At 34.6% G+C, this 25,835-nt stretch overlaps 1 protein-coding gene across 1 annotated transcript; it reads left to right on the top strand.

The window, feature by feature from the left end:
- Positions 1 to 848: 848 nt before the first annotated feature.
- On the top strand, positions 849 to 15,647 carry ZP2 (zona pellucida glycoprotein 2). Its single transcript, XM_074280985.1, has 18 exons — positions 849 to 986; positions 1,271 to 1,359; positions 1,538 to 1,621; positions 2,101 to 2,195; positions 3,324 to 3,476; positions 7,126 to 7,170; positions 7,351 to 7,515; positions 8,167 to 8,263; positions 8,342 to 8,523; positions 10,235 to 10,358; positions 10,962 to 11,149; positions 11,237 to 11,328; positions 11,436 to 11,560; positions 12,305 to 12,494; positions 13,923 to 14,055; positions 14,150 to 14,246; positions 15,023 to 15,103; positions 15,468 to 15,647. Exons 1-18 carry the CDS (start codon positions 934 to 936, stop codon positions 15,626 to 15,628), a joined length of 2,154 nt encoding a protein of 717 aa, XP_074137086.1. The 5' UTR covers positions 849 to 933; the 3' UTR covers positions 15,629 to 15,647.
- Positions 15,648 to 25,835: the final 10,188 nt, after the last annotated feature.

Below are 25,835 nucleotides of genomic sequence, written 5' to 3'. Positions count from 1 at the left end.
ACTTCACTTAGCATAAGTTTATGTAATTCTCTCCAGGCCTTTCTGAAATCATCCTGCTGATCATTTCTTACAGAACAATATTCCACAACATTCATATATCATAATTTATTCAGCCATTCTCAGTTTCTAATTCCTTGCCATTAAAAAAAGGGCTGCTACATTTTTTCACATGTGGGTCCTTTTCCCTTTCTTATGATCTCTTTGGGATATAGATCCCAGTAGAGACACTGCTGGATCAAAGGGTATGCACATTTTGATAGCCCTTTGGGCACAGTTCCAAATTGTTCTTCAGAATGGTTGGATCATATCACAACTCCACTAGCAATGTATTAATGTCCCAGTTTCCCCACATTCACTCCAACATTTATCATTATCTTTTCCTATCATTTTAGCCAATATAAGAGATGTGTAGTAGTACCTCAAAGTTGTCTTTATTGAGTATGCAAATTATGATTTAAAGCATTTTTTCATATGACTATAAATGGTTTTAATTTCTGAAAATTGTTCATATCTTTTGATCACTTATCAATTGGAGAATGGCTTATATTTTTATAAATTTGCATCAATTCTCTATTTATTTTAGAAATAAGGCCTTTATCAGAATCTTTGGATGTAAATTTTTTCCCCAGTTTTTGCTTCCCTTCTCAGATTCCACATTTTCTTGGAAACAGAAGCAACATTCCTACTTTCCACTGCCAAGAAACCTTCTTCTTCTCTCTAGAGGGATTTTGTGGACCCCCAGCTTGTGCTCATTGCACTTACCCCAATTTTCTGCCTGAACCAAGTGTTCTCAATGAGACTCAGAAATCATGATGAGTTAGGTACCACCTGTGGGAGAGGGGGTGAAGGAGTAGGAGGAGACCTTGCATGCACACAGCCTTCCCTACATAAGTTCAGGCTTGTGAGCTGAACTTTCACAGTTTTCTGTGAACAATGGGGAAAAGGGTCTCTGGAGCTGGGCTGAATAGGTCTCGTGAAGAGATATGGTGAGCGTGGATGGATTCTTAACTTGTGGTCTGTGAATGGATTTTATGAGGTCTATGACCTTGGATGTCAGGAAAACAAACCAAACCCAAGCATATCCATGCTTCTATCAATCCTGGGTTTTCTTTGTAATCCTTGGTATTTTTATTTTATGCATTTCATAATCTCCTTCTGGGAAAGGTTTCATAGCTTTCATCAGAGTGCTAAGAAGGTCCATGATGGATGACTCTACTTAAGTGCAAAAGACAGATGCTCCTAAGCCAAAGTTTCTCTCCTTTCTTTACAGCCTAGGCCCACAACTTCTCTGGCTCTTGGTCCTCGGGACTCTGGTAACCTCTGTTGTTGCTAGTAACTTCTCAACTACCAATTTCCCAGGTATGTTGGCTGTTCTTTTTCCTACCACTTTATTAGTGAAGTTAGTAAGCCATAGGATAGATAAAACAATCCCCTTCACTCTTTCTCCTATGGTTAGGTAGAAATCGACCCTCTTCCCCCAAAACCTGATAATGAGGAAGAAACAGATGTATGTTAATCACTTTCCTTTGATTTCTAGGCACAGTCACTTGCTATGATGATGAAATGAAGATTGGATTTCCAGAAGATCTTGAGAGCAAGTCTTGGCAAGCATACCTAGTTGGTAGGTCTTGCTGGCTAGCTAATTGGACTCGCCTTACTTACAGCTCATCAAAATTGAGCTTCTAACATTATTTTGGTGTTTACTGCATGCTAGGATAAAAGATGGGAAATAAGTCTTAACTTGAATGAGTTCACTGGGTTGTAAATACTCCAATAGTTTGTAGCAGCTGAAATATTTGCAGGATAGGGCTACCTCTAAAGCTGGAGAAGGTTGGGAATAGGGAAGTTGGCTCCCACAGTAGAGATGCCTCTTTAAGCCTTTGCTAAAAGGGATAATTGATTAGGCAAGCCTCCATGTGCTTTGCCTCTGGGTTTGTTGCATATGAAAAAAAGAAAATTGTACATCGATTAATCAACTTGGGGGGTCTTTTTTTTTTTTTTTGTAGGGCAAATTCTACATTGAATATTAACTTTGGTTAAATGTTTTACTAAAATTTCTGTGGCAATCTGGGACTTTCTGACTGCCTCTTCTTCCTCTAGATTCCTTTGGTAACAAAATCTTGAATTGTACTCGTATTATGAACTCAAATAACCTCAGCTTGAGAGCCATGTATAAGAATTGTGCTGAAATGGTGGTAAGTGTACTTCTCCTCCTTTTTTTTTTTTTTTTTTTTTTTTTTTTGGGGGGGGGGGGAGGGGGAAACCAGAGTTACTTTCGAGTGGGGAGGATATTTTTGTTGTGGCAAATAGCAAATCACTAAATCATGAAAACGGATGCCTGAACAAACATAGGTGGCAGAGAAAGCTATCATCTCCTAATAGGCATTCTAATAGAAGATTAGGCCGGTGATATTAATCAGCCAGTAGCTGTGACTTATTAGTGGTTATCACTAAAAGTGAGGAAGCACTGGAAACCAAGTGTTAAAGGCATCTAGGCTACAGGCCATTTTAAAAAACTGAATATTGTGCTAAACAAACTGGCTAGTAGTAGATTTGGTATAATGGTTTTATTTCTTCCATTCACTGAGACTGAGCAATTCAATTCCATTTCTGAGTCTCTTGTCTACAAAATAAAGGGGTTTTACTGAATGATCCAGGTCATTCTGTATTTACAACTTTAAATAGGAAGGGCAAGTAGTTTTCTTTTACAGATCAAGAAACTGAGACCCAGAATTTCTTCTAAAAGTTACAAAACTAATAAACGAACTAATAATCTATGAAATTGGATAAATCTTAATTGGCTTAAAATTGAGGGAATTGGAAATGAAACTGTTGGCCACAAGTAGATACAAAATAACATGCCTTTTCCCCCTTCCTCAAAATAACCAAAGGAAAAGAAACTTTCAGACTTCAAAGAAGTCTAGGAGATAGTATTAGACAGATATCAAAGGCATCAGGCATGGCTTGGAGAGAGATATAATTCTTAAATTGGTGGGGATATATGTTCCTTAAGAAACAAAGATGATGAAAATGGAACTTCAGTTATAGCTCTTTATCTAAATTAAGTACCCAAAAATATACTTAGTAATTTCATTAGAGGGAGAAAAACAAAATCTGTAAATCTAGTGGCTCAAGAGGTCTGTCAAAAAGTACAATCTCATAAGACTATCTAAAAAGGCTTGCTTGTTCTCTCCTAACTTTTAAAGTGAAGATCCCCTCATGTGAAGGTGATGGATTGAGTTCAGGCCTCTGACACTGCAAAATCTTTTTGATCCAAGAATTGTTATAGCAGAGACAACTACCTTGTGTTTGTCTCTTTCCAGCACGGTAGATATCAAGTGAACCTCAAATTCCTGACCAATGATACTATGAATCACCAGGTTGTAACCTATCAGCTCAGCTGTCCTGCCACTCAAGCTGATGAGGTTATAGGTAAAACTTTAGCAGCCACAAACTGTACCAAGGACTTCATGTCTGTGAGTATAATATGATCATCCTTCTAGCCTTTTACTTTCAAAGGATCTCTCAACTTTTGGCTTTCTTTACAAGTGCTTAGATGCATAGTCTAAGCAATCTTTCACTTATTTTGTTTTGGAATACTGTTACTCACTACTAGATAGTAAGCTCCTTGAAGGCAGGAATTCTATTTCCATACTGTAGACAACCTTATACATAGATATGAACTAGAAATGCTTCCTTGGGGTCAGAATATAGCTATTAGTTTGAGTCTACTGTTGAGGCCAAGTACCAGGTTCTTAAAAACCCACCAGAAGAATTTAGTACAGCCTAACAAAATAATATATTGAGGATGAGGATATTTACTTGCCAATCTGCCAGGATAGTGAAGAAAAAATGAGATATGTAGGTAAAATGCTTTGCGAACTTTAAAACTTCTATAAATAATAGATATTGCTCAGGATGATGGCTAACTGGTGTTAGAGGAACTGGGCAAGTAATTTCTTTTATTAAGGTTGCCAATACCCCAACTGAAAGTGGGATGGAGTAGACACTCTCTACATCACATTTTTTTAAAAATATCTTTTTTTTTTTTTTTTTTTTTTTGCAAAATATATGCATGGGTAACTTTTCAACATTGACCCTTGTAAAAACTTCTGTTCTAACTTTTTTCCCCTCTTTTCCTCCCCTAAATGGCAGGCAGTCCCATACAGTTTTAACATGTTAAAGTATGTTAAATGCAACATATGTATACATAGGTATACAGTTTTCTTGCTACATAAAAAAAATTGATTTAGAAAGAAGGTAAAAATAACCTGGGAAGAAAAACAAAAATGCAAGCAATGAGCATAAATGCTATGTTGTGGTCTACACTCATTTCCCAGTGTTCTTTAGCTGGGTGTAGATGGTTCTGTTCATTACTGATCAATTGGAACTGATTTGGATCTTATTGTTGAAGAGAGCCATTTCCATCAGAATAGATCCTCATTGTATTCTTGTTGAAGTGTGTAATCTCTTGCACATTTCACTCAGCATCAGTTCATGTAAGTCTCTTTAAGCCTCTCTGTATTCATCCTGCTGGTCATTTCTTATAGAACAACAATATTCCATAACATTCATATACTACAACTTGGCCATTCCCCAACTGATGGGCATCCATTCAATTTCCAGTTTGCAGCCCCTACAAAAAGGGCTGCCACAAATACTTTTGCATATACAGGTCCCTTTCCCTGCTTTAAGATCTTTGGGATATAAGCCCAATAGTAACACTGGTGGATCAAAGGGTATGCAGAGTTTGACAACTTTTTGAGCAGTTCCAGATTGCTCTCCAGAATGGTTGAATCCTTTCACAATTCCACCAACAATGCATCAGTGTCCCAGTTTTCCCGCATCTCCTCCAACATCTTTTCCTGTCATAGCCAATCTGAGAGGTGTGTAGTAGTATCTCAGTTGTCTTAACTTGTATTTCTTTGATAATGATTAGGAACACCTCTTTATATGGGTAGAAATAGTTTCAATTTCATCTGAAAATTGTCTATATCCTTTGATCATTTATCATTTGGAGAATGGCTTGATTTCTTGTAAATTAGTCAATTCTCTATTTTAGAAATGAGGTCTTTTATCAGAACCTTTAACTGTAAAGATGTTTTCCCGGTTTATTGCTTCCCTTCTAAACTTGTCTGCATTAGGTTCTTTTTTTTTTTTTTTTTTTTTTGTATAAAACCTTTTAGCTTGATATAATCAAAATTTTCTATTTTGTGATCAATAACTATCTCTAGTTTTTCTTTAGTCAAACTTCCTTCCTCCTCCACAGGTCTGAGAGGTAAACTAGCCTATGTTCTAACTTATTTATGATCTCATTTTCTATGCCTAGATCATGAACCCATTTTGATCTTATCTTGGTGTACAGTGTTAAGTGTGGGTCAATGCCTAGTGTCTACCATATTAATTTCCAATTTTCCCAGCAGTCTTTGTTAAATAATGAATTCTTATCCAAAAGCTGGGGTCTTTGGGTTTGTCAAGCACTAGATTGCTATAGTTGACTAGTTTGTCCTGTGAACCTAACCTGTTCCACTGATCAACTAGTCTTAGCCAGTACCAAATGGTTTTGATGACTTGTTGCTTTATAATATACTTTTAGATCAAGTACAGTAAGACCACCTTCATTTGATCTTTTTTTTTTTTTTTTTTTTTTTCCATTAGTTCCCTTGAAATTCTTGACCTTTTGTTTTTCCATATGAATTTTGTTATTTTTTCTAGGTCATTAGAGGAATATTTTTTTAAAGATATAAATTTCCCTGATTATCAGAACAGGAAACGATACACAAATCATCTTTTGTTGGAAAATAAATTAAACAATCTATAAATGAACTCTTAAGGGACAAAAAAAAATGCAGGAAACTACTGTTTCAAATAGGAAGAAATCTTTGCAACAAATCTTTCTGATAAAAGATTTCATTTCTAAAATATTTACAAGAATTAAGTCATTCCTTATGTAATAGTTAAAGAATACAAAGTGGCCATTTTCAGAGGAAAAAATCCAAACTCTCAATTATACAGAATCTAAATCATGGAATAATAAAAATTAAAACAACGTTGATCCTACTCAGTCATGGTGTATTATCCTGGGGATGATTTTCTGTAATCTTTTTGCTAATTTATTTAAAACTTTTTGCATCACAAGAAATTGTTTTACACACACTGTATCTAGGTTATACTGTAACACACTTAATATGTATGGGATTGGCTGTCATTTAGGGGAGGGAGGAGAAAATTGAAAAAAATGAATACAAGGGATGATTTAAAAATTATCCATGCATATGTACTGTCAAAAATTTATAATTATAAAATTAATTAAAAAAAAAGATAAATTAATACATTACCAGGTACTCTGCTTAAGGCATAGCAAGAGCTCTAGGAGATGCCTGAATAACTAAAGTTACTCTATACTAACTTTTTTTTTTTTTTTTTTTTTTTTTTATCAGTGTTCATTAGGGATATTAGTCTGATTTTTCTTCTGTTTTTATCCTACCTGGTTTTAGGTATCAGTACCATGTCTGTGTCATAAAAGGAATTTGGTAGGACTTAACTATTTTTTCAAATAGTTTCTAAATCATTGGAGTTAATTGTTCTTGCTTTGAGAGTAAGATGACTCTTTACCTCCAAGACAAAGTTCTATAGTCCAGTATTAATATTTATTAAACATCAAATATATGCACCTAACTTGACAGATTAGAAACAGGCTACTAGTACTGATTCCAGTTAATTAGCTTGTTAACCCAGAACAAAGACCTGGAGTCTTCTAGTACTCAGGCGTTCTTCTTTTTCTCCCACCTCCCCATACCACATCTTCATCTTAGTTATTGACCTTATTCTTATAGGTGGAATGAGTAGAATTTTTTTTTCCTAATGAAAATATATTAGACTTGGAGCCAAGAATAACTGGGTTCAATTTCTGCCTATCATACTTATTAGCCAGGAAAATTTAGGCAAATTTTCATTTCTAACCTTCATCTGTACAAAGGTGGTGATAACTTTTAGTTCCTACCTTAGAGTTGTATGGATCAAATGAAAAAGCATATATAGTGCTTTGTAACATTTAAAAATTACATAAATGTGTACTATATATTTATACTTTGGAAGCTAAAGTGATTTTCTTTTTTCTTCTAGGTTTCATTTTCACAGATCCTACCCAGTTTTGATGACGAGATTATGGTATAATTTTTTTTTTTTTAAATATAAGTAAGGACTTTAAGAGCTTGCAATTTTTCTGCTTTTGGGTATTAGCTTACTTTAAAGAATTCTGTGGATAAAGTATCATTAAAACTTAAGTTTTAGAGGCAAGATTAAACTCTTACGTACCAATATCTAAGCAGTTTTCCCCCCCTATTTCAGGACAGGGAACCTCAGATGTCTTGGACTCTCATTGTGGGCGAGAGCCCCAGAATACAAAGGCTTTCTCTTCAGGAAGCTATGCAACAAGGATACAGTTTTATCATTGACAGCAGCAAGATCATCTTGCGAGTTTCCTTTGATGCTGTTGGAGTCTCCCACTATGAGGTAGGTGTTTTGTTTTTTTTTTTTTTTTTTTTTTTTTTTTTTTTAAAGGATTCTCAGGAGAAGATATTTGAATTTCTTTCTGTAACTTTTTTGTTTCTTTGGGTCTGGACCTCTGACTTCACTAGTATTGAGAACTATAGGGATATAAACTTCCAGATGTGGAATGAAGATCATCAATTCACCTCTTACTCTTGAATTTGGCACTCTATGTAATTGGCACATGTCAGGACCTAAAACAGGCCTTTCTGACTCAAAAGCCTGACCCTTTGCTCATCATGTAACACTGTTCATATCTTATAGCTATGATGAAGACATATTGAATTGCTTATATTTTGAAAGCCAAGTAATTCATTCCTTTGTAATTTCTACCTACTACTATTAGTGTTCTTCAGCAACAAAATTTGTGGTCAGATAATAAGTTTTTGTGTTTATTCAACTAATTTCTAATATGTATAATGAGATTAGTTCCTTCCTACAAAAAGTAACAGGTATTTAGTTTTTCATCTACAGAGAAATCCATTGCATCAAAATAGTTGATTTATCTAATCCAAACTCCACTGCATCTGCATATTGACTAATTGATGCTGTAATACAATGTCCACTTGAATTCAACTTTTTTTTTTTTTTTTTTTTTTTTTTTTTTTTAAACAGCAAGAAAATAATCACCTGTATACTGTGGCTCTTGAGCTTACCTATGGGCCTCCTGAACAAAGGCTTATTCTTTCATCCCGAATGATCTGCATATTAGGTGAGATCACTGGGATTTTAAAAGATTTTTGGATGGAAGAATTGTTTAATATTGATATAAGCAATATTGATCTTTCAGGTCGACCCATCTGTAATTCAACACATATGACTCTTATTATACCAGAGTTTCCAGGGTCATTGATAGCCATAAACATAGACGATCATAATGTCCCCATGAATATGTCAAAGACCAGTGGCATTGCTGTAGAGTCAAGAAATGGCTCAAGGTTATACTTCAACAAAAGGGTTCTGAAATCTAAAGTAAGTTTGTATTTTTTTGAATGACTTCACATATATAATTGAGTTGTTTGCCTTTTTCAAGGAGTTAAGAGGGAAGGAAAGAATTTAGAGCTCAATTTTTAAAAATTTTAACTTTAAAAATTAATATTTTTAAAAGTTATAACTTTTAGCTTGTACTTTCTCTCAAAAGAAGGAATAAATAAAATATATTACCTTACTGGTGACTTGAAGGAACATGGATCTCCCTCAATAAAGGGAAAAGATTATAGGTGACCTTACATGTAGATAGTCTAATCTGAAAATCCCAAGAAGCTACTAGGTTGCCTACCTAATTTCCTATGATATAAAAGACTTACATATAGTAATAGCTTTCTGATATAATGAAAACTTGTTCACTAAGTGAGTTTTCCTATTAACATAAGGTCATATATTGCTTTTCTTCTTCCCCTAACCCAGGTAGCAACTCTTCCATTTTTCTATTCTTAATGGAATTCCACCTAAAATTCTTTAAAAAAATAAAAATAAATAAATAAACTTTCTTGAAAACTTGTTCACTACTACCAATAATCTTATGGAGATACAGTACAAAAAGCACTAGAATTCCTATGGGATCACCTATGTCTCTAGTATGAGTGAAGACTGAGGGATGTAGGGACCCTATAGCATTTCTTACCAGTACCCTCCAGTCATTTGTTTAGCATGTTATTCTCTGCAAAGACCCAAGAGAGGTTTTGCCTCTTTTGGAAAAGTGACAGGTCTTTGATAACCACTTCCCACTTATGCATATTCCCAGAATGTTCAAGATGGGTTGGTCCTTTAGAGATAATAGTTCTTTTACTGGCTTTATTTTGATCTAAGATGATAAATGGAGATGCCAGAGATAGAAGGGGAACTCTGGGTAAAATATAAGACCCTTCAACCCAGAGGGAACCTGCTGACAATGTCGGGTTTGGTTTGCTATCTCCCTTAAGGGCTCTTACACTTCCTGAGAAGTCAAGGAGGGTGTGACCAGCTGCATTCTACTTGAAGCAAGGGATATTTACAGTAAAGAGGCATTTATATATCAACAACAGGGTGCTTATACTTAGCATTTGCACTGTGTGCCATGGTGATGTAATGGTTCTCTAGTTGGCACATGCTTAGTGTACTGTAATGATGTAATCATACTGAGGTATTTAAGGGCTGAGAGAATGTGAAATAAATAGACTCCATTTTAGCTATCCTCTGGAGTCTCCTGCCTCCTTCACTCCTCCACTAAGACCAAGGATGTGGGCTGGTCCAGCTAGTCTGGACAGTATATTTTGGCACCACACCATAGGAGCCCTAGAAAGCACACTACAGCAAAGGTCATAACTAATATCTTTTGAGGTAGAAATTAAAGCTGAGACTTCTTGCTCCCAAGTCTGATATCTGTTCTAATATCCCATGCTAGTATTTCTAGACCCCCTGACAAGTGTGGTGGTTTGGTGTGAAAGGAAAGCGGGTTGTTTGCTTGCTTTTTATAGTATCTCATTTGATCTTTGTTAGAATATTGATTATAATGAGATATCATTGTATTATGTTCTAAGGGAAATAAATAATTCCTGCCCCCCAAAACTTCTAGTTCTAAAGAAATAAAGTCCCTTGACCTGGTGACTAAACAGACACTAAAAGCAAACTTATGAACATCCCGAGTGCTGCCTTCAGTGATGACCTCTGGTATCTCATACTAGTTAAATTATTCTATTTTCAGATGTCTGAGAATAAGGCAGGTATTCAGTTTTATTTACCTTCAGTAAAGCTGACTTTTCAGTATTCTGGGGAGATAGTATCCGTGATTCTCTATCCTGAGTCCTGCGAGTCACCAGTTTCAGTAGGTAAGGACATTATTTGACATTGACTTTGTCATTTTGCTATGTGTTCTTCTCGCCATTCTGACCATACCAGTCTAGCTTTTTTAAATTAAAGCTTTTTATTTACAAAACATATAAATGGGTAACTTGTCAACGTTGACCCTTGAAAAACCTTCTGTTTCAAATTATCCCTCCATTCTCCCTCGCCCCTTCACCTAGATCTGACCATACCAGTTTTTGTGGCCATATGTAGTTCAAGTGAGTTCCCTAGAACTAAAGGATATTAATTCTTGCAAATTTCTTCCATAGTCAGACTATAAAAGTCTTAAAATAGCATTTTCTAATAACTCTCCCATTAGGAAGAATTGAAAGGATGAAGCATTTACAAAGTACCAGCCACTGTGTTAAGCACTTCTTAATTATCATTTGATTTTTCACAACAATCTTGGGGGGCGGTAGGCATTGTTTCTATTTTTTTTTTTTTTTAATAATTGAGAAAACTGAGGCTATAGATTGATTTATATAGACATAATAGATTTGAGTGTTCCCGATTCTAGGCCCAGTACTAAATTAGTGGCTTACAAAGCTTATTTGGTAAACAAACTTTGGTTTTTCTATAAACCATAGTTATTGATGGCACATGTACTCCGGATGGCTTTATGAACTTTGAAGTCTACAGCCACCAAACAAAACCAACCTTGAACCTGGATACACTCCAAGTGAGAGACACAGCCTGCCAGTGGGCCTTTAAGGATCCCTCTCAAGAGATGGTTCGATTTCACATACCCCTGAATGGGTGTGGAACAAGAGCAAAGGTTAGTGATGTGGGGGAGGGTAAGAGGTTGAGATCTCTCTTCTCAAGTTAACCAGTTACTAATAAACTCTTCCTTACCTTCCTGAAGTTTGAAGGAGACCAAGTCATCTATGAAAACGAAATACATGCTCTTTGGGCAGATCTCCCCCCAAGCAAAATTACTAGGGACAGTGAATTCAGGTAAGAAGCTCACAGCTCAATAAATATTTCTTCTTGGTCAGTTAAGTCGAATAGTTCAATCTAAAAACTTACCTTTGCATCTTCCCTTCCCACACTCATCCTGGTAGTCTGACAGTGAGATGCTACTATAGCAGCACCGACATTTTAGTCAGAACGAATATCAGTAATCCTCCTTCTCCAGTGGCTTCAGTGAAACCAGGACCGCTTTCCTTAATCTTACAAATATATCCAGGTAAGAGTAATATATATTTCTGAGAACTGCAATTTATATGGTATCTTAACTCTCCAAGATAAAAACAATGTCCTTTTGTTGGGTCATTCTTCTATAACCTTTGTATATAAGTCCAATTCCAACTCAGTTTTATAGATTGTGATCAGTTATTGTTGAAAAATGATTATCAATGGTTTCTATTCACTTTTTCTAGTCTATTCTACACTATTATAATAGTACGTTATTTTAATAACATTTTTATGATGTCTATTTGTAAAGCAATTCATATTTTTGTTGTGGGTATTAGAGGCAGCTGGAATATGAGAGGCAGTGGATAAGCTAGGCTTGAAATCAGGGAAGGATCAGAGTTCAAATGGGACCTCACACTTTCAGCTGTGTAGCTGTAAGCAAGTCACTTGAGCTGTTTCCCTGACTATAAAAATGAATCACAATATCACTTGCCTCTTTGAATTTTTATGAAGATCAAATGAGAACATTTATAAAGCTCAAAACAGTGCCTGATGTATGATAAATACTTAATAAATGCCTATTCCTTTCTCTTTTCCCCCCTATTATCCTATTTTATAGAAGGGGGGAAAACGAAATATAAGTAATCTGACCAGGGTCACAAAGCTAATAAATATTTGAAATAATATGAATTTGGGTCTTCCTGAATCTCTTATGGAACTCTATTTGGCTCCCTCATATTTCTACTCTGGTCTTAAAACTATTCAAATAACCTACAGGAAGCTTTCCCTTTCCTAGATGAGACTTATCTCCATCCTTATAAGGATGATCAGTACCCTATAGTGAAGTACCTACGTCAACCAATTTATATGGAAGTTCAAGTTCTAAACAGAAATGATCCAAACCTCAAACTAGTCTTGGATGACTGCTGGGCAACAGCATCAGTGGACCCTACCTCTCTTCCACGATGGAATGTGATTGTGGATGGGTAAGCCTACCTTTAAGCTAGTCTGTTCTTGGGTACAGAATTCTGATGCTTAAATTAACAGGCCATATATGGAATAGTGCAGTCAGTTGGGTTCATGAGGAAAAATGAAGTTGTACTGCCTTTGAAATTAATGATTAAAAATACCACTTATTAGACTTGAGCACTTGAGAAGAATAACAAAGCAAATGATCACTGATCTCAAGGAGCTTACGTTCTGTTAAAGCAGACAATACATATAAGAAAACAATGTCAAGGAAAACTAATCTTCCTTTGAAAAATTACAGAAATAGTGAAACTAAAGGGAGGAATTACTAACATAATCAATCTAAGATTGATCATGGTTCATACCAGACCTGGGGAATAAGGAAATAAGAAAGCATTCTTATCAGTAAGCTATTTCTCTATAGATTACTGTGGGGGGAAGGAGGGAATAAAACAAAGCCTGGCTAAAGCTTTCCTGAAATAATGGTTTATGAAAGAAGTCTCAGGAGAGTGCTTCTAAGGTATAGCTTCTGAAGTGGGCTGTAGCGAGCTGTCTTCTCCAGAAGCTGCCGATAGCTCTCTGGGAAGAGATCTGCTGTGTCAACTCAAATCTCTTGGACAGATTCTTCTTCCTATAGTGAACCGTTGTCTCCAGGCAGTTGCTGTTAACTCTTGTCCAGAGAAGTGACTTCCCTTCCTGCAGAGAGCCCCGTCAGGCCTGATGTAATGCAGAGACTTCTCTTCCTGGAGTGCTGTCCTCCGGCCCTTGTCCTTCCCCAGTCCAATCTGCTCTCCAGGCCCCATGTTGCCTCTTTTATCCTCCCAGAGAATGAGCGTGGGATAGTGCAAGGGCTTCTGGGAAGAACCACTTCAACCAATGAGCTTGCTCCTTCTAGGATTCCTAAGGTGTAAACTCACTTGACAGGTCTGAGCCAGAGAACTGTCAAGTCAACCCAAGTTCTCACCTTGTAATTGTCCAGACAACCTGAGTTCTTGCCTAGTAATCCTAACAGTGGGCAGCAACTATTGAGGAAGCTCCCTGGCCTGATCCAAGTTGGGGATAGGGATGAGCATAAACTGACTATTTCAAGAACTCTTCCCCCTTAAATCTAAGAGCATGCTCAAAGTTAGTATATTTTAACTTGTCTAATCAGCAGTAGAAACCAGGGTTTTTGATATGCCTGGCCCATCACAGAATTTAATAAATGCTTATTGAAAAATCAAAATTATATTTCTTGGAGTGGCTAGGAGTTCAGATGGAGTAAATCGATACCAGTGGCATCAAGTTCAAATAGAAATGGATCTTGAGGTCTCATACTTGGTTTTAAAATGTAATATTCATATTTTATTTTGTTTAGTATCTTCTGATTACTTTAATTTGGGTTCAAATTGTACCAGAGACACCTTATATTTGTGAGTCAAATTATGCTGTGTCTTGCCTCCTAGCTGTGATTATATACTGGACAACTACCGTACAAAATTCCATGATGTAGGTTCTTTGAACTATCCTAATCACTACCAAAGATTCGAAGTCACAACTTTTGCCTTCGTATCTCAGGGCCAAGCTCTCTCTAACCTGGTAAGTGATGCAAGTCCCCTCAGCCCTCCTAGGAGATGGAGCACTAGATACAGGCTAAGCTCCTTTCTTTCCCTTGTTCATTTATGTCTTTTAGATCTATTTCCACTGCAGTGTCTTGCTCTGTGATAGATTCTATCCAGATTCTCCCTTGTGTTCAGTGACTTGTCCTGTATCATCTAGGATGAAAAGAGGTAAATATTTAAAAGGTTTAGCCTTGCCCTGCTTAAGAGTCAAGAATTTCTGCTGTTCTTTAATCATTAACTGGTGACTGTGCTTTCATATAAGCTGTTCCCAATTGAAACTAATGAAAAATGACAGTTTCTGGGCAATAATCAACTTATTAATTGGGCTAGTCGTTAATAAACCTATCGGTGGCTCTTTCCAAAACCAAAGAGCCCACATGGAGGATACAGGTTTAAATATTTTTGAAATGTTTAATGTTCAAGTATCTTTGTGAGGGAAGGGGAAGTTTTCCCTTTGGTTAACAAATGAGGGTGTGAATATTGAAGAGGGCCTTATTCTAACAAGGGCTGGGGGAGTAGGAAACCATGATCTTGTACAGAATTCTTTCCTCCCAGGTCTTTCTACCTCCAACAATTCTCATAGAAGGATCTATTTTCCATCAATACTGGCACTCTATACCAGAGTAGAACAATGGTGGGGTTACAAGAAGAACTTCACTTAGATTAGGTGGTCTGGGTATAATGAACTTTTTGGGTAAAGAATGAAATATCGTTGAGAGGATTAGACTTTGGAACTTTAAAAAATAAATAAATAAAAATAAAAATCAAAGTATGCATGAGACGTAGAAGACAAGGCACTTCTAGCATTTGCTGTCAAATCCACATCTTGATCACAAAAGATGACCATGATTAAGTTAAATATACTTACATGTATATTGTCTGTATGTGTGCATGTGTGTATATACACACACATATACATACACATGCATATTTTTCTCTCCCAGATATCATTGCAGAAAAGTCTACAATAACGAGTCTTCCTGGACCTGTCATCTTATTATCGGATCAGGCCCCCTCATATGGAGGTATGGCACAAGGCTTTTGTAGAAATACACATTTTTATTGGATTATTTAACTTTAGTTTTGAATATTGTCTTGGGCTCAAATTCTTAAACCAGTTCAACTACTTTTATTTTCAAAAATACTCATCTGAGTGTTTCATCCTTCAGCACTAGATCCTTATTAACAAATGAGAACTTAGATGAGAGGATGGATTCACAGTTAAGCCTTTTAATACCATGATACTATATTAAAGTTGTCCAAACTCATCATTAATTGTGATTAAGACTAATGGTACTATTTTGTCATGAAAACTTTAAAGACTGACCTTAACTTTAATGTATATATGACCTAAATCTTACTACTAAATCTGTTTCCTTTGCCTTTTAGGACCTAAAGACAATAAAAGACCTTGGTATGAAGGAAGAAATATTGCCCTTCAAGTAGGGTCTATTCTAATAGCAGAGATATTTGTTGTGGCAGTAATTTGTCTTGTTAAATGCATACCAAGTAGGACAAAGAGATTCGAGTTAACAAATGAGCTTGCTTAATAAAGTCATCCAAGGAACAGTTTTGTTTCATTTCTTGAGAATGAAGGTAACCGTGTATTTAGGGTTATGATTGATCATTCTCCTCTTTCAACAGTTCCCTACATTCATTCTGGAGATAATTTCAAACTTGTATTTAATTTATATCTTCTACTAGAAAAAGGTAGTGTTACAGAAATTCTTTAACTGGAAAAACGGAAGTGTTTAGGCATGGTTAAATCCCAGTTTCTTCTCTACTGAACATAAGAGGGCTCTTAAAGTGTGCTTTGCGTATCACTAAGATCTAGATCAAATTAAATCTCAGTAATTTAAGAAGAATATTATGTTCTGTGACTTAACACCCCCCCCATCCCTACCCCACTCCTTTGTTGAAAACTAATCTTCCTCTAGCCATGATGGGGTTGCTAATGGTTTATTATGGGATAGACATTAACTGGTTAGCATAAGGAATTATTATTCTTTGCAAGTCCAGCATATCAAGACTCTTAAAAGCCACTAAAATACTCAAATTATTTTTTATATATCTCTTCTATCTTGGACTTGTGGGGGGGGGAAAGCCCAAGTGATTTACCTAATGGCAACTTTTCTTAATGGTAAGTTTAGGCAACTGAGAGCCTAGTATTCTAGCCTATTGAGATCTTTGGATCTTAATCAATGTGCTGATTGACTCTCCTAGTTTTGAGCTATCTGAGGCTTGCTAAGCTTTCTAACTATCCCATGTTTGAATCTGATAGATATTCAGTACAAAAGGAGACTATTGAGGCATTCTACTGGAGACTCCCTTCCAAGCTAATATATTGGTAACTTTTTTGACTGTTTATTTTTTTAGCCCCATCTTTTTTCTTTAAGAATAACATGAACACTTGTCAAGTATTCTCTGATCCTACTAGACTAAACTTTTTCAAAAAAGGTTAGGCTAGCATTTTTTTTTTTTTTTAATTAAAAGTCATCTTTGCTCTAACTTGATTCTTCTTGGAAGTCATTAAACATACTTTTAACATGTTCTAGGCTTTTTCTGGGAACCAAAGCTCACTGACCTAGATAATGGATGTCTTACATTCACTTTTAAAATAAAGATACTTGATCAGTATTTTTTTTTTCATTTTTAGAATAGTATCAATTAAGTACTTAGACATGTACCTTAACCAAAGAATAACAAGATGAATCTGAACTTGTTATATAGCTTTTTCCTTTTAATATTCCATTTCCCACAATCTTTCCACTATCACTGGCCAGATCTACAACAACTGTGCTAGTTCTTCACTATCCAAAGCTCTTGGTGTTTTTTTTTTTTTTTGTTTTTGTTTTTGTTTTTATTTTTGTCTTTGTTTTTTTTTTTTTTTTCTGGGTCAAATGATAGTTGTACAAGAGCATCTTAAGTTAAACTTTGAACCATTATTATTCTAGCATTTCTAATGCAATTAGCTAATTCTCTTTCTAAAAGACACATTCCTCTTCTGTGAGATGTCCCATCTATTTCCTAGAAGAATTTTATTTAGTTCTTTTATCCTTGTTAAACTGTTCCCAGCTTCTATCTTTACTTCAGTTTTAGCATTATCTGCTTTCATCTCTATCTTATACATTCAGATAAGTTTTTATGATCTTGACAAATACAAATATATTTATATAAATATAAGAATTTATAAAACTCAAGAATTTAAAAATCAAATGAGACATTGAGGGGGGGGAAACTAAAAATTATTTTTCTTGGTTAACTTTTTTCACCCATAAAAATAAAAATCCAACTAAAAAAGAGATCTTTGAGACTCTTTAAAAATTAACATCAGGCAAGGGGAAACCAGTGAAGTTATGAAGACTGAGAAATAAAGCATCATAAAGAATGAAAAATTAAAACAGAATGTGAAATATTATAAGAAAAATAACAGCTCTGCAAAACAGATCAAGAGGAAAATATAAGAATATTTGGTCTGCCTGAATGTTCTGACCAAAAAAAAAGTGACACAATGCAAGAAATAATCTAAGAAAATTGTCCTGGAGTGATAGAATGTGAGGGGGAAGTAAAAATAGGAAAGAAAAAATCCACTGATCACCTCTGTAGAGGGCAAAAGGCAGTGGGGGAACTCTGGGTGAGGTATAAGACCCTTCAGCCCAGAGGGAACCTGATGACAGTCTGGTTTGGCTCCCCATTTCTCCTAAGGGCTCTTGGCTTTCCTGAGAAATCAGGTGGCGGTGACCTATGTTGTGATTGAAGCAGAGTGATATCAGGTGGCAAACCGTCCAATAGCAAGTTGTTTATGTGGTCCTTGCCTGCACACTATATACTTAGCGCATGCCCAGTGTTTGGTTACATAAGGGTATTAGTGTATAAAAAGAAAGAACTGGGAATAAATGGACTCTATATTTCCACCATACTTGGGAGTCCTGCCTCATCACTTCTCCACTAAGATATGTTTTAATCATCCCAACTTGGGGGCTGTAGGACACAATCCCAGCAAGATTTTTTTGTGGAAAACACAGAAATATTATTGCCAAATTTCAAAACCTCAGATCAAAGGGAAAATTTTTCAAGAAAAAAAGAAAAAAAAAGTTCGAATATGCTGGAGCTACAATTAGTTTTCAGTAGCCAAAATTGTTAAGGACCTTTCTCCTTCTCTGAGAATTGCCATGTATGCCATGTCAGCTGGTGGGATGGGCCCAGGAAGTAAAAAGGGGCTTAGTGTCTGAGGTAGGAGGTTGTATCTTGCAGGTGTTAAAGGAACCTTGAAATGAAGAGGGTATGCCCTCTTGCTCTAGCTCCATTTAGGAGCAGCACTAACTCCAGGTGTCTCCCTTCTGCAGATCTGCCTATGCAGTGGGCTAGGCACAGGGTAATCCAGAGGTGAGTAAATATAATTAACCACCTTTGAATCCAGAGAGGGAGATGTAGAGAGAGATGCAGGTATGCACACATACACTTGATCTTGCCGTCTTTCTCTTGTTTCCTGCTAACCCCTGCTGAGTTTGCTAATAAAGAAAGGCTGTTTTGCACCTCAAGATCGGCTTGCCTTGTATCCAGGGGTATCCCAAAGACTGGTATGTATGACCCTGGCAGTCTAGAATAGTGTACACAGATGGCCCGGTACACATAATAAAAGACCATAGGTCCTGGAATCATATCTGTTGATAATCAAAAGAACTAGGTTTAAGGCCAAAAATATATCTAGCAAAATTCTTTATAATATGGAATGAGAAAAAATGGACATTCAATGAATTTGAACAAGACTTATCAATTAAATCCAAACTTAATAGAAAACTTAACATATAAGAGCCAATATGAAAGATCGATTTCAAGGAACTCAATGTGGACAAATTGTTTTTTTACATGGAAAATACATATGGTTAAGATCATCAACAACAGGGAAACTCAAAAAGAATAGGGCAGAGTTAAGGTAAAAATAGTGCAAATGAGGTACAGAGGAAGAATAAACACAAAGGCCTCAGAGATGGGATGGGGGAAAACTTACTCATATTGGGAATGGGTTAAATAGGCAATGCTACATGCTACCATGAAGGGTATAACACCATTCAAAATCTACAAAAAATTTAAGGAAGGAGGAATGGGCAGATGGGGAAGCAAAGGGTGAGAGAAGAAAACGAGAGGGATCTATGGGGGGGGGGGGGGGAGAAGGTTAAATAAGACAAGTTAAGGAGTAAAATTAAAGCAGAGTCTGCAGGGATAGGAAAGATATGTGTGTATGGGAAGAGGTGGGGTGTATGTCTGAATGTGTATACACACACATACATACATATGCATATATATATATATATATATATATATTCACATCTGTATACAAAAATATATCCTTTTTAAACTATAGCCTTCTTGGAGGTGAGAGGGATGAAAAGGGGGAAAGAAAGTAAAGTGGACACTCATAAATATAATTTCTTCTATTAATATATATATATATATATATATATATATCATCTAGATTTGATTTGACTGGCCCTAGAGAACAGAACTAAAAATAATCAATAGAAGTTGCAAAAAGACAAATTTAAATTTGATGTAAAGAAAAACTTCCTTGAAACTCAAGTTCTCCCAAAGTATATTAGGCTGTTTCAGGGAGTACTGAGTTTTTCCTCATTGGACATCTTTACACAAAATCTGAATAATCACTTATCAAATATATCACATTTTGTTAGGTTATAAGTTGGGCAAGATGGCCTTGGTGATCTTTCAACTCAGATGCTCAGGGCTTCAGATTGAGGGCCTGGATTTCCTTTTCATTTTCATCATAAATTTAATCAGGAGGGATCACTTTCTCTAAGGTTCCATTTCCACCCCCAGAAATCAGTTTCTTGTCAGAATTGGAACAATTCTGAACAAGAACAGAATTATGGAAAAATTGAAAGGAGCTTCAAAGCCCATTAGGATTTAACCAATACTTAAAAGCAAACCTCACTATAATACGTACCAGAGACAGGTAGTGGAAGAGAATATTTGACTTTCTGAATTCTAGGTCTGAGCTACACAATATGTGGTTTTCTAGTCTTGCCACTTTTTGAGTATGTCTGGATTTCTTTTTCTTCAGGCCATGCTTAGTACATGAATTATATATGATGATGTAGAAATTGTCTACTAACTACATCAATAAATGCAGAAAAGGCATTTGATCAAAGCACAATACTAATTTCTACTAAAAACACTTAAAAGTTTAGGTATAAATGGGCTTTTCCTTAAATTGATAAAACCTTTATCTAAAGCCATTAGTATCATAATGAGGATAAGCTAGAAGCCTTCCTTATAAGATCAGGTATGAAATAAAGATGTCCACTGTCATATTGCATTAAAAATTCTAGCAATAAGAGAATAAAAATAGAAGGAATTAGAATTGGGAATGAAAATATAAAACTATCTCTTTTTACAGATGATATGATGATATGCTTTGAAAATCCTAAAGATTTCAAGTTAATTGAAATAACAATTTCAGCAAAGTAACAGGATACAAGGTAAACCTACAGCCTTTCTGTATATTACCAATAGGATACTGCAGAAAGAGATAAAGATTGCTCATTTGACATAACTCTAGACAGTATAAAATACCTGAAAGTACACCTGCCAAAACAAACTCAGGAAAGATATAAAGAAAATCATACACACATACACACACGCAGACACACACACATACACACAAAACCAAATTTAAATAAATGGAGAAATATTAAATGGTTCATGGGTAGACAAAGTCAATATGATAAAAATTACCATTTTGCCAAAATGTATATGTTCAATTTCATCTCAATTAAATTACTCAAAAATTATTTTATTGAACTACAAAAAAATAATGAAGTTCATTTGGAAGAACAAAGATCATGAATACTAAAGGAACTGATGGGGAAAAAAGATGAAGGAGTTTTATTAAACTATATTATAAGGCAACATTCAAAATGATCTGGTGTTAGATAAGAAATTGGTAAATCAATGGAACAGAAGAGACATACAATTTAAGGTAGCAAATAAGTATAGTAACCTAGTGTTTGATAAGTATAAAACTTAAGTTTTCAGGATAAGAATTCATTATTTGTTAAAAATTGTTGTGAAAGCTGGAAAGCAGTCTGATAGAAATTGAGCATAGACCAATATCTTATACCAAGATAAGGTCAAAATGGATGCCTGACATAGATATAAAGGGAGATATTACAAGAAAATTTGAAGACCATGGAACTTACTACCTATAGACTTATGGGTATGTAAACAATTTATGAACAAACAAAAGATAGAGAGCATTATAAGATATAAAATGGATAATTTTGATTATATTAAATTTAAAAGATTTTGTACAAATAAAACAAATGTATTCAAGAACAAAAGGAAAGTAGAAAACTAGGGGGAAATTTTTAGAAAGTTCCTTAGATAAAGGTCTCATATCTTAAATATCTAAAACTTTTGTCAAATATATAAAAACATAAGCCTCAAATGATAAATGGTCAAAGGATCTGAATAGGCAGTTTTCTGATGAAGAAATAAATTAAAATAATTTATAGTCACATGAAAAATACTATAACTCATTACTGATTAGAAAAATACAAATTAAAACCTTGAAAAATATTATTTTATACAGATCAGATTGGCTAAAATAATAGAAGGGGAAAATGACCAATTTTGGATGAAATATGGAAAAATTGGGATCTTAAATCATTGTTGGTGGATCTGTGAACTGATCCAACTATTTTGGAGAGCAATTTGGAATTGTGCTTAAGGTTATTAAACTGCCCATACCATTTGATCCAGCAATACTACTATTAGGTTTGTTTCCCCAGATTGTTAGGGGAAAAGAAGCTATATATTCAAAAATATTTATAGCAGCTCTCTTCGTGGTGGTAAAAAACTGGAAATTGCAGGGATGTTTGTGAACTGGGTAATGGCTAAACAAATGGTAGTATATGTTTTTGGTGGAATATTACTTTGCAGTAAGAAATGAGCTTGATAATTTTAGAAAAACATGGAAAGATTCTAATGAAATAAAAAAGAGCAACATGAGCAGAATCAAGAAAACATTGACTACAGTAACACATTATTGTTGTTTTTTTTTATTTAGAATTTTTTTCCACAGTATATATGCATGAGTAATTTTTTTTTTATAATATTATCCCTTGTATTCATTTTTCCAAATTATCCTCCCCTCCCTCCAGTCCCTCCCCCCGATGACAGGCAATCCCATAACATTTTACATGTGTTACACATTATTGTTTTAAGAACAACTTTGAGCAACTGAGTCATTTTCACTACAGTAAATCCTAAATTAACTGCAAAGGTCTTACTTATGAAGGAAGATGCTGTTTATATTCCGAGAAAGAATTGTGTGTATACACACACACATTTGTGTCTAATGGTAGCCATCTTTAGAGTAGGGGTGAAGAGGGAGGGGGAAAATAATGTGATAACTTTGATGCATATTTAAAAGGAATAGCATATTATACATAATAGATTTGAAATTTTAAATGCAATCCTCTTTTTCTATTTTACTTTGTTTATAGAAATTTTTGTGCTATTTATTAAATTCAGAATAATGAAAAATATTTTTTTAAAAAGTATCTACAAAGTACTACTAAATAGGATCCAAGAAATTTGAAAATGTAGTGAATATGAAGGAAATGTCATCTTGTGTTGGGATGAATTAGAGATTCTGTTTATTGTCCATAATCTGTGCTTTTTTATATAGGCATCTGATGTCATGATTTTTGCTGCTGGTTTTTTTTTTTAATTGTCTCTTATGATTTTCTGGATACTTGCATTACTATTTTTTTTATATTGTAGCTACTCTTTGTGATTTGTAGCTTTCTTCCTTCCATGTTCATCTTCCTTTTTGATTCTGACAGAATATATCATCTTAGTTTCATTTTTAAAAGCATTTTTATTTTAAATTTTGAGTTTCAAATCCTATCCCTCCTTCTCTCCTTCCCCTAACAACCCTCCTTGAGATAGCAAACAATCAGGTATAGGCTATATGTATATAATTATATAAAATGTTTCCATATTAGATATTTTAAAGAAGATTTGAATAAAAGAAAGAAAGTGAAAAATAGTATATTTCAGTCTTTATTCAAACAATATCAAGTCTTTCTCTGGAGGTGATAGTTTTCCTTCATCATTAGTCCTTCAGGATATTGCTGCTGCTGTCTACAATGTTCTTCTGGTTCTGTTCACTTCACTATGCATCAGTTCAATGTAAATCTTTTCAATTTTTCTGAAATCATCCTGCTTGTCATTTCTTATTGCACAATAATATTCCATTACAATCATATACATACTATAACTTGTTTAACCATCCCCAGATGATGAGCATCCCTTTGATTTCCACTTCTTAGCTGCCACCAAAAACCTGCAGTAAATATCTTTGTACTAATAGGTTTTTTCCCCTTTTTAGATGTCTTTGGGATATAGAAGTGGTACTGCCAGATTAAAGAGTGTGCAGTTTTATAGCACTTTGGGAATAGTTCTAAATTGCTCTCTAAAAGCAATAGTGTCCCAGTTTTCCCATATTCCCTCCAACATTCATTATTTTTCTTTGTTTGTAATCTGATAGGTATGAGGTGGTGTCTCAAAGCTATTTTAATTTACAATTCTCTAATCAATACTGACTTAGAGCATTCTTGATGACTATAGTTAGCTTTGAGTCCTTTTCCTGAAAACTGCCTTTTCATATCGTTTGACCATTTATCAATTGGGGAATGACATATTTTTATAAAATTGGCTCAGTTTTTCTACATATATATAGAAAATGAGATATTTATCAGAGATACTTGTTGCATAATTTCCCCTGAGTTTTCTGCTTTCCTTATAATTTTGGTTGCATTGGTTTTGTTTGCATAAAACATTTTTAGTTTTATATGATCACAATGATTTATTTTACATCTTGCAATGCTCTCTATATTTTCTTTGGTTCTAAATAATTACCTTATTCATAGGTAATAGTAATAGGAGTACAATTCCTAATAGTTTATCTATTCCATGCTCTTTTAATTTGCATATGACATCACCCGTTAGTTGTAAATTATATTCCTATTTTCTCCTTATCTTTGTATATAGTGTGAGATGTTGGTCCATACTAATTTCTACCATACTATTTTCCAATTTTCCAAATTTTTGTCAAACAATGAATTTTTATTCCAAAAGCTTTAGTCTTTGGTTTTGTCTTATTTGAGATTACTATGGTAATTTACTTAATTTGTACTTAATCACTCTTATTACTAGTACCAGATTGTTTTGATAACTAATTTTATAATATGGCTTGAAATTGGGTACAGATAGATTATTTTCTTTTGCATTTTTTTCATTGATTCTCTTGATATGCTTGAGCTTTTTGTCTTCCAGACTAGCTCTATAAATTTTTTGATAGTTTGATTCATATGGCACTGAATAAATAATTTAGGTAGAATTGTCATTTTTATTATACTGGCTTGGCCTCCCCATGAATAATTAATATTTTTTCTATTGTTTAGATCTGACTTTATTTGAGCAAGAAGTATTTTATATTTGTGTTCATATAGTTTCTGAGTTTGTCTTGATGGGTACACTCCCGATTGTTTTATATTATCTGCAAATACTTTAAATAGAAAAAATATTTGAATATTTTAATGCTTTTTAATATTGCAAATAGTTTTCCTAATATTGAACCAGTCATACTGGTCATAGTGTATGATCCTTGTGATATATTGCTGTAATCTCTTTGTTAGTATTTTATTTAAATTTTTTGCATAAATACTTATTAAGAAAATTGTTCTATAACCTTTTCTCTCTCTATTTTGGCTCTTCCTTATTTTATCTTATATCCAAATTTGTGTCATAAAAGAATTTGATATTACTGCCTATTTTTTCAAATAGTTTATATAGTATTGGGATTAATTGTTCTTTAAATGTTTGATAGAATTCACTGTGACTCTATCTTTTTTTTTTTTTTTTTTTTATTATTATTAAGGAAATTCATTTGGTGGGTGGTGATTCTGAGTTGTACTCCTAATTCTTTTCATATTCCAAGTTTTCCAGTTCTTTAATGTGGAAGCTGCCAGATCCTATGTAGTCCTGGTTATAGCTCCACATTTGAATTGTTTCTTTTTGGCTACTTGCCATACTTTCTCCTTGGTCTGTGAGTTCTAGAATTTGGCTACAATGTTGCTAGGAGTTTTCATTTGGGAATTTTTTTTTTCAGATGGTAATTGGTGGATTTTTTTTTTCAATTTTGCCCTCTTATAATAAATCAGAAGAGTTTTTTTTGATAATTTCTCAAAAAATGTTGTCCAGGCTTATTATTATTATTATTATGGTTTTCAGGTAGACCAATAATTCTTATATTACTTCTCCTGGATCCCTTCCTTCCTTCCTTCCTTCCTTTCTCTCCTTTTCTTTCCCCTTTCCTTTCCTTTTTCCTTTTCTTTCCTTTCCCCTTTCCTTTCCCCTTTCCTTTCCCCTTTCCTTTCCCCTTTCCTTTCCTTTCCTTTCCTTTCCTTTCCTTTCCTTTCCTTTCCTTTCCTTTCCCTTCCCTTTCCCTTTCCCTTTCCTTTTCCCTTTCCCTTTCCCTTTCCCTTTCCCTTTCCCTTTCCCTTTCGTTTCCTTCTTTTTCTGCAATTGAGGTTACATGACTTGCCCAGCTAGGAAGTATTAAGTGTTTGAATCCAGATTTGAAGTCAGGTGCTCCTGACTTCAGGGCTGGTGAACTATCCACTGTGCCTTCTAGCTGCCCCTGGATCTCTTTTCTAGGTCAGTTGTTTT

This window comes from Sminthopsis crassicaudata, chromosome 1, assembly GCF_048593235.1.
Source record: "Sminthopsis crassicaudata isolate SCR6 chromosome 1, ASM4859323v1, whole genome shotgun sequence".
NCBI classification, from domain to species: Eukaryota; Metazoa; Chordata; class Mammalia; order Dasyuromorphia; family Dasyuridae; genus Sminthopsis; species Sminthopsis crassicaudata.
The sequence above is the reverse complement of the archived record's forward strand: the minus strand, read 5'-3'. Positions and strand labels throughout refer to the sequence as shown.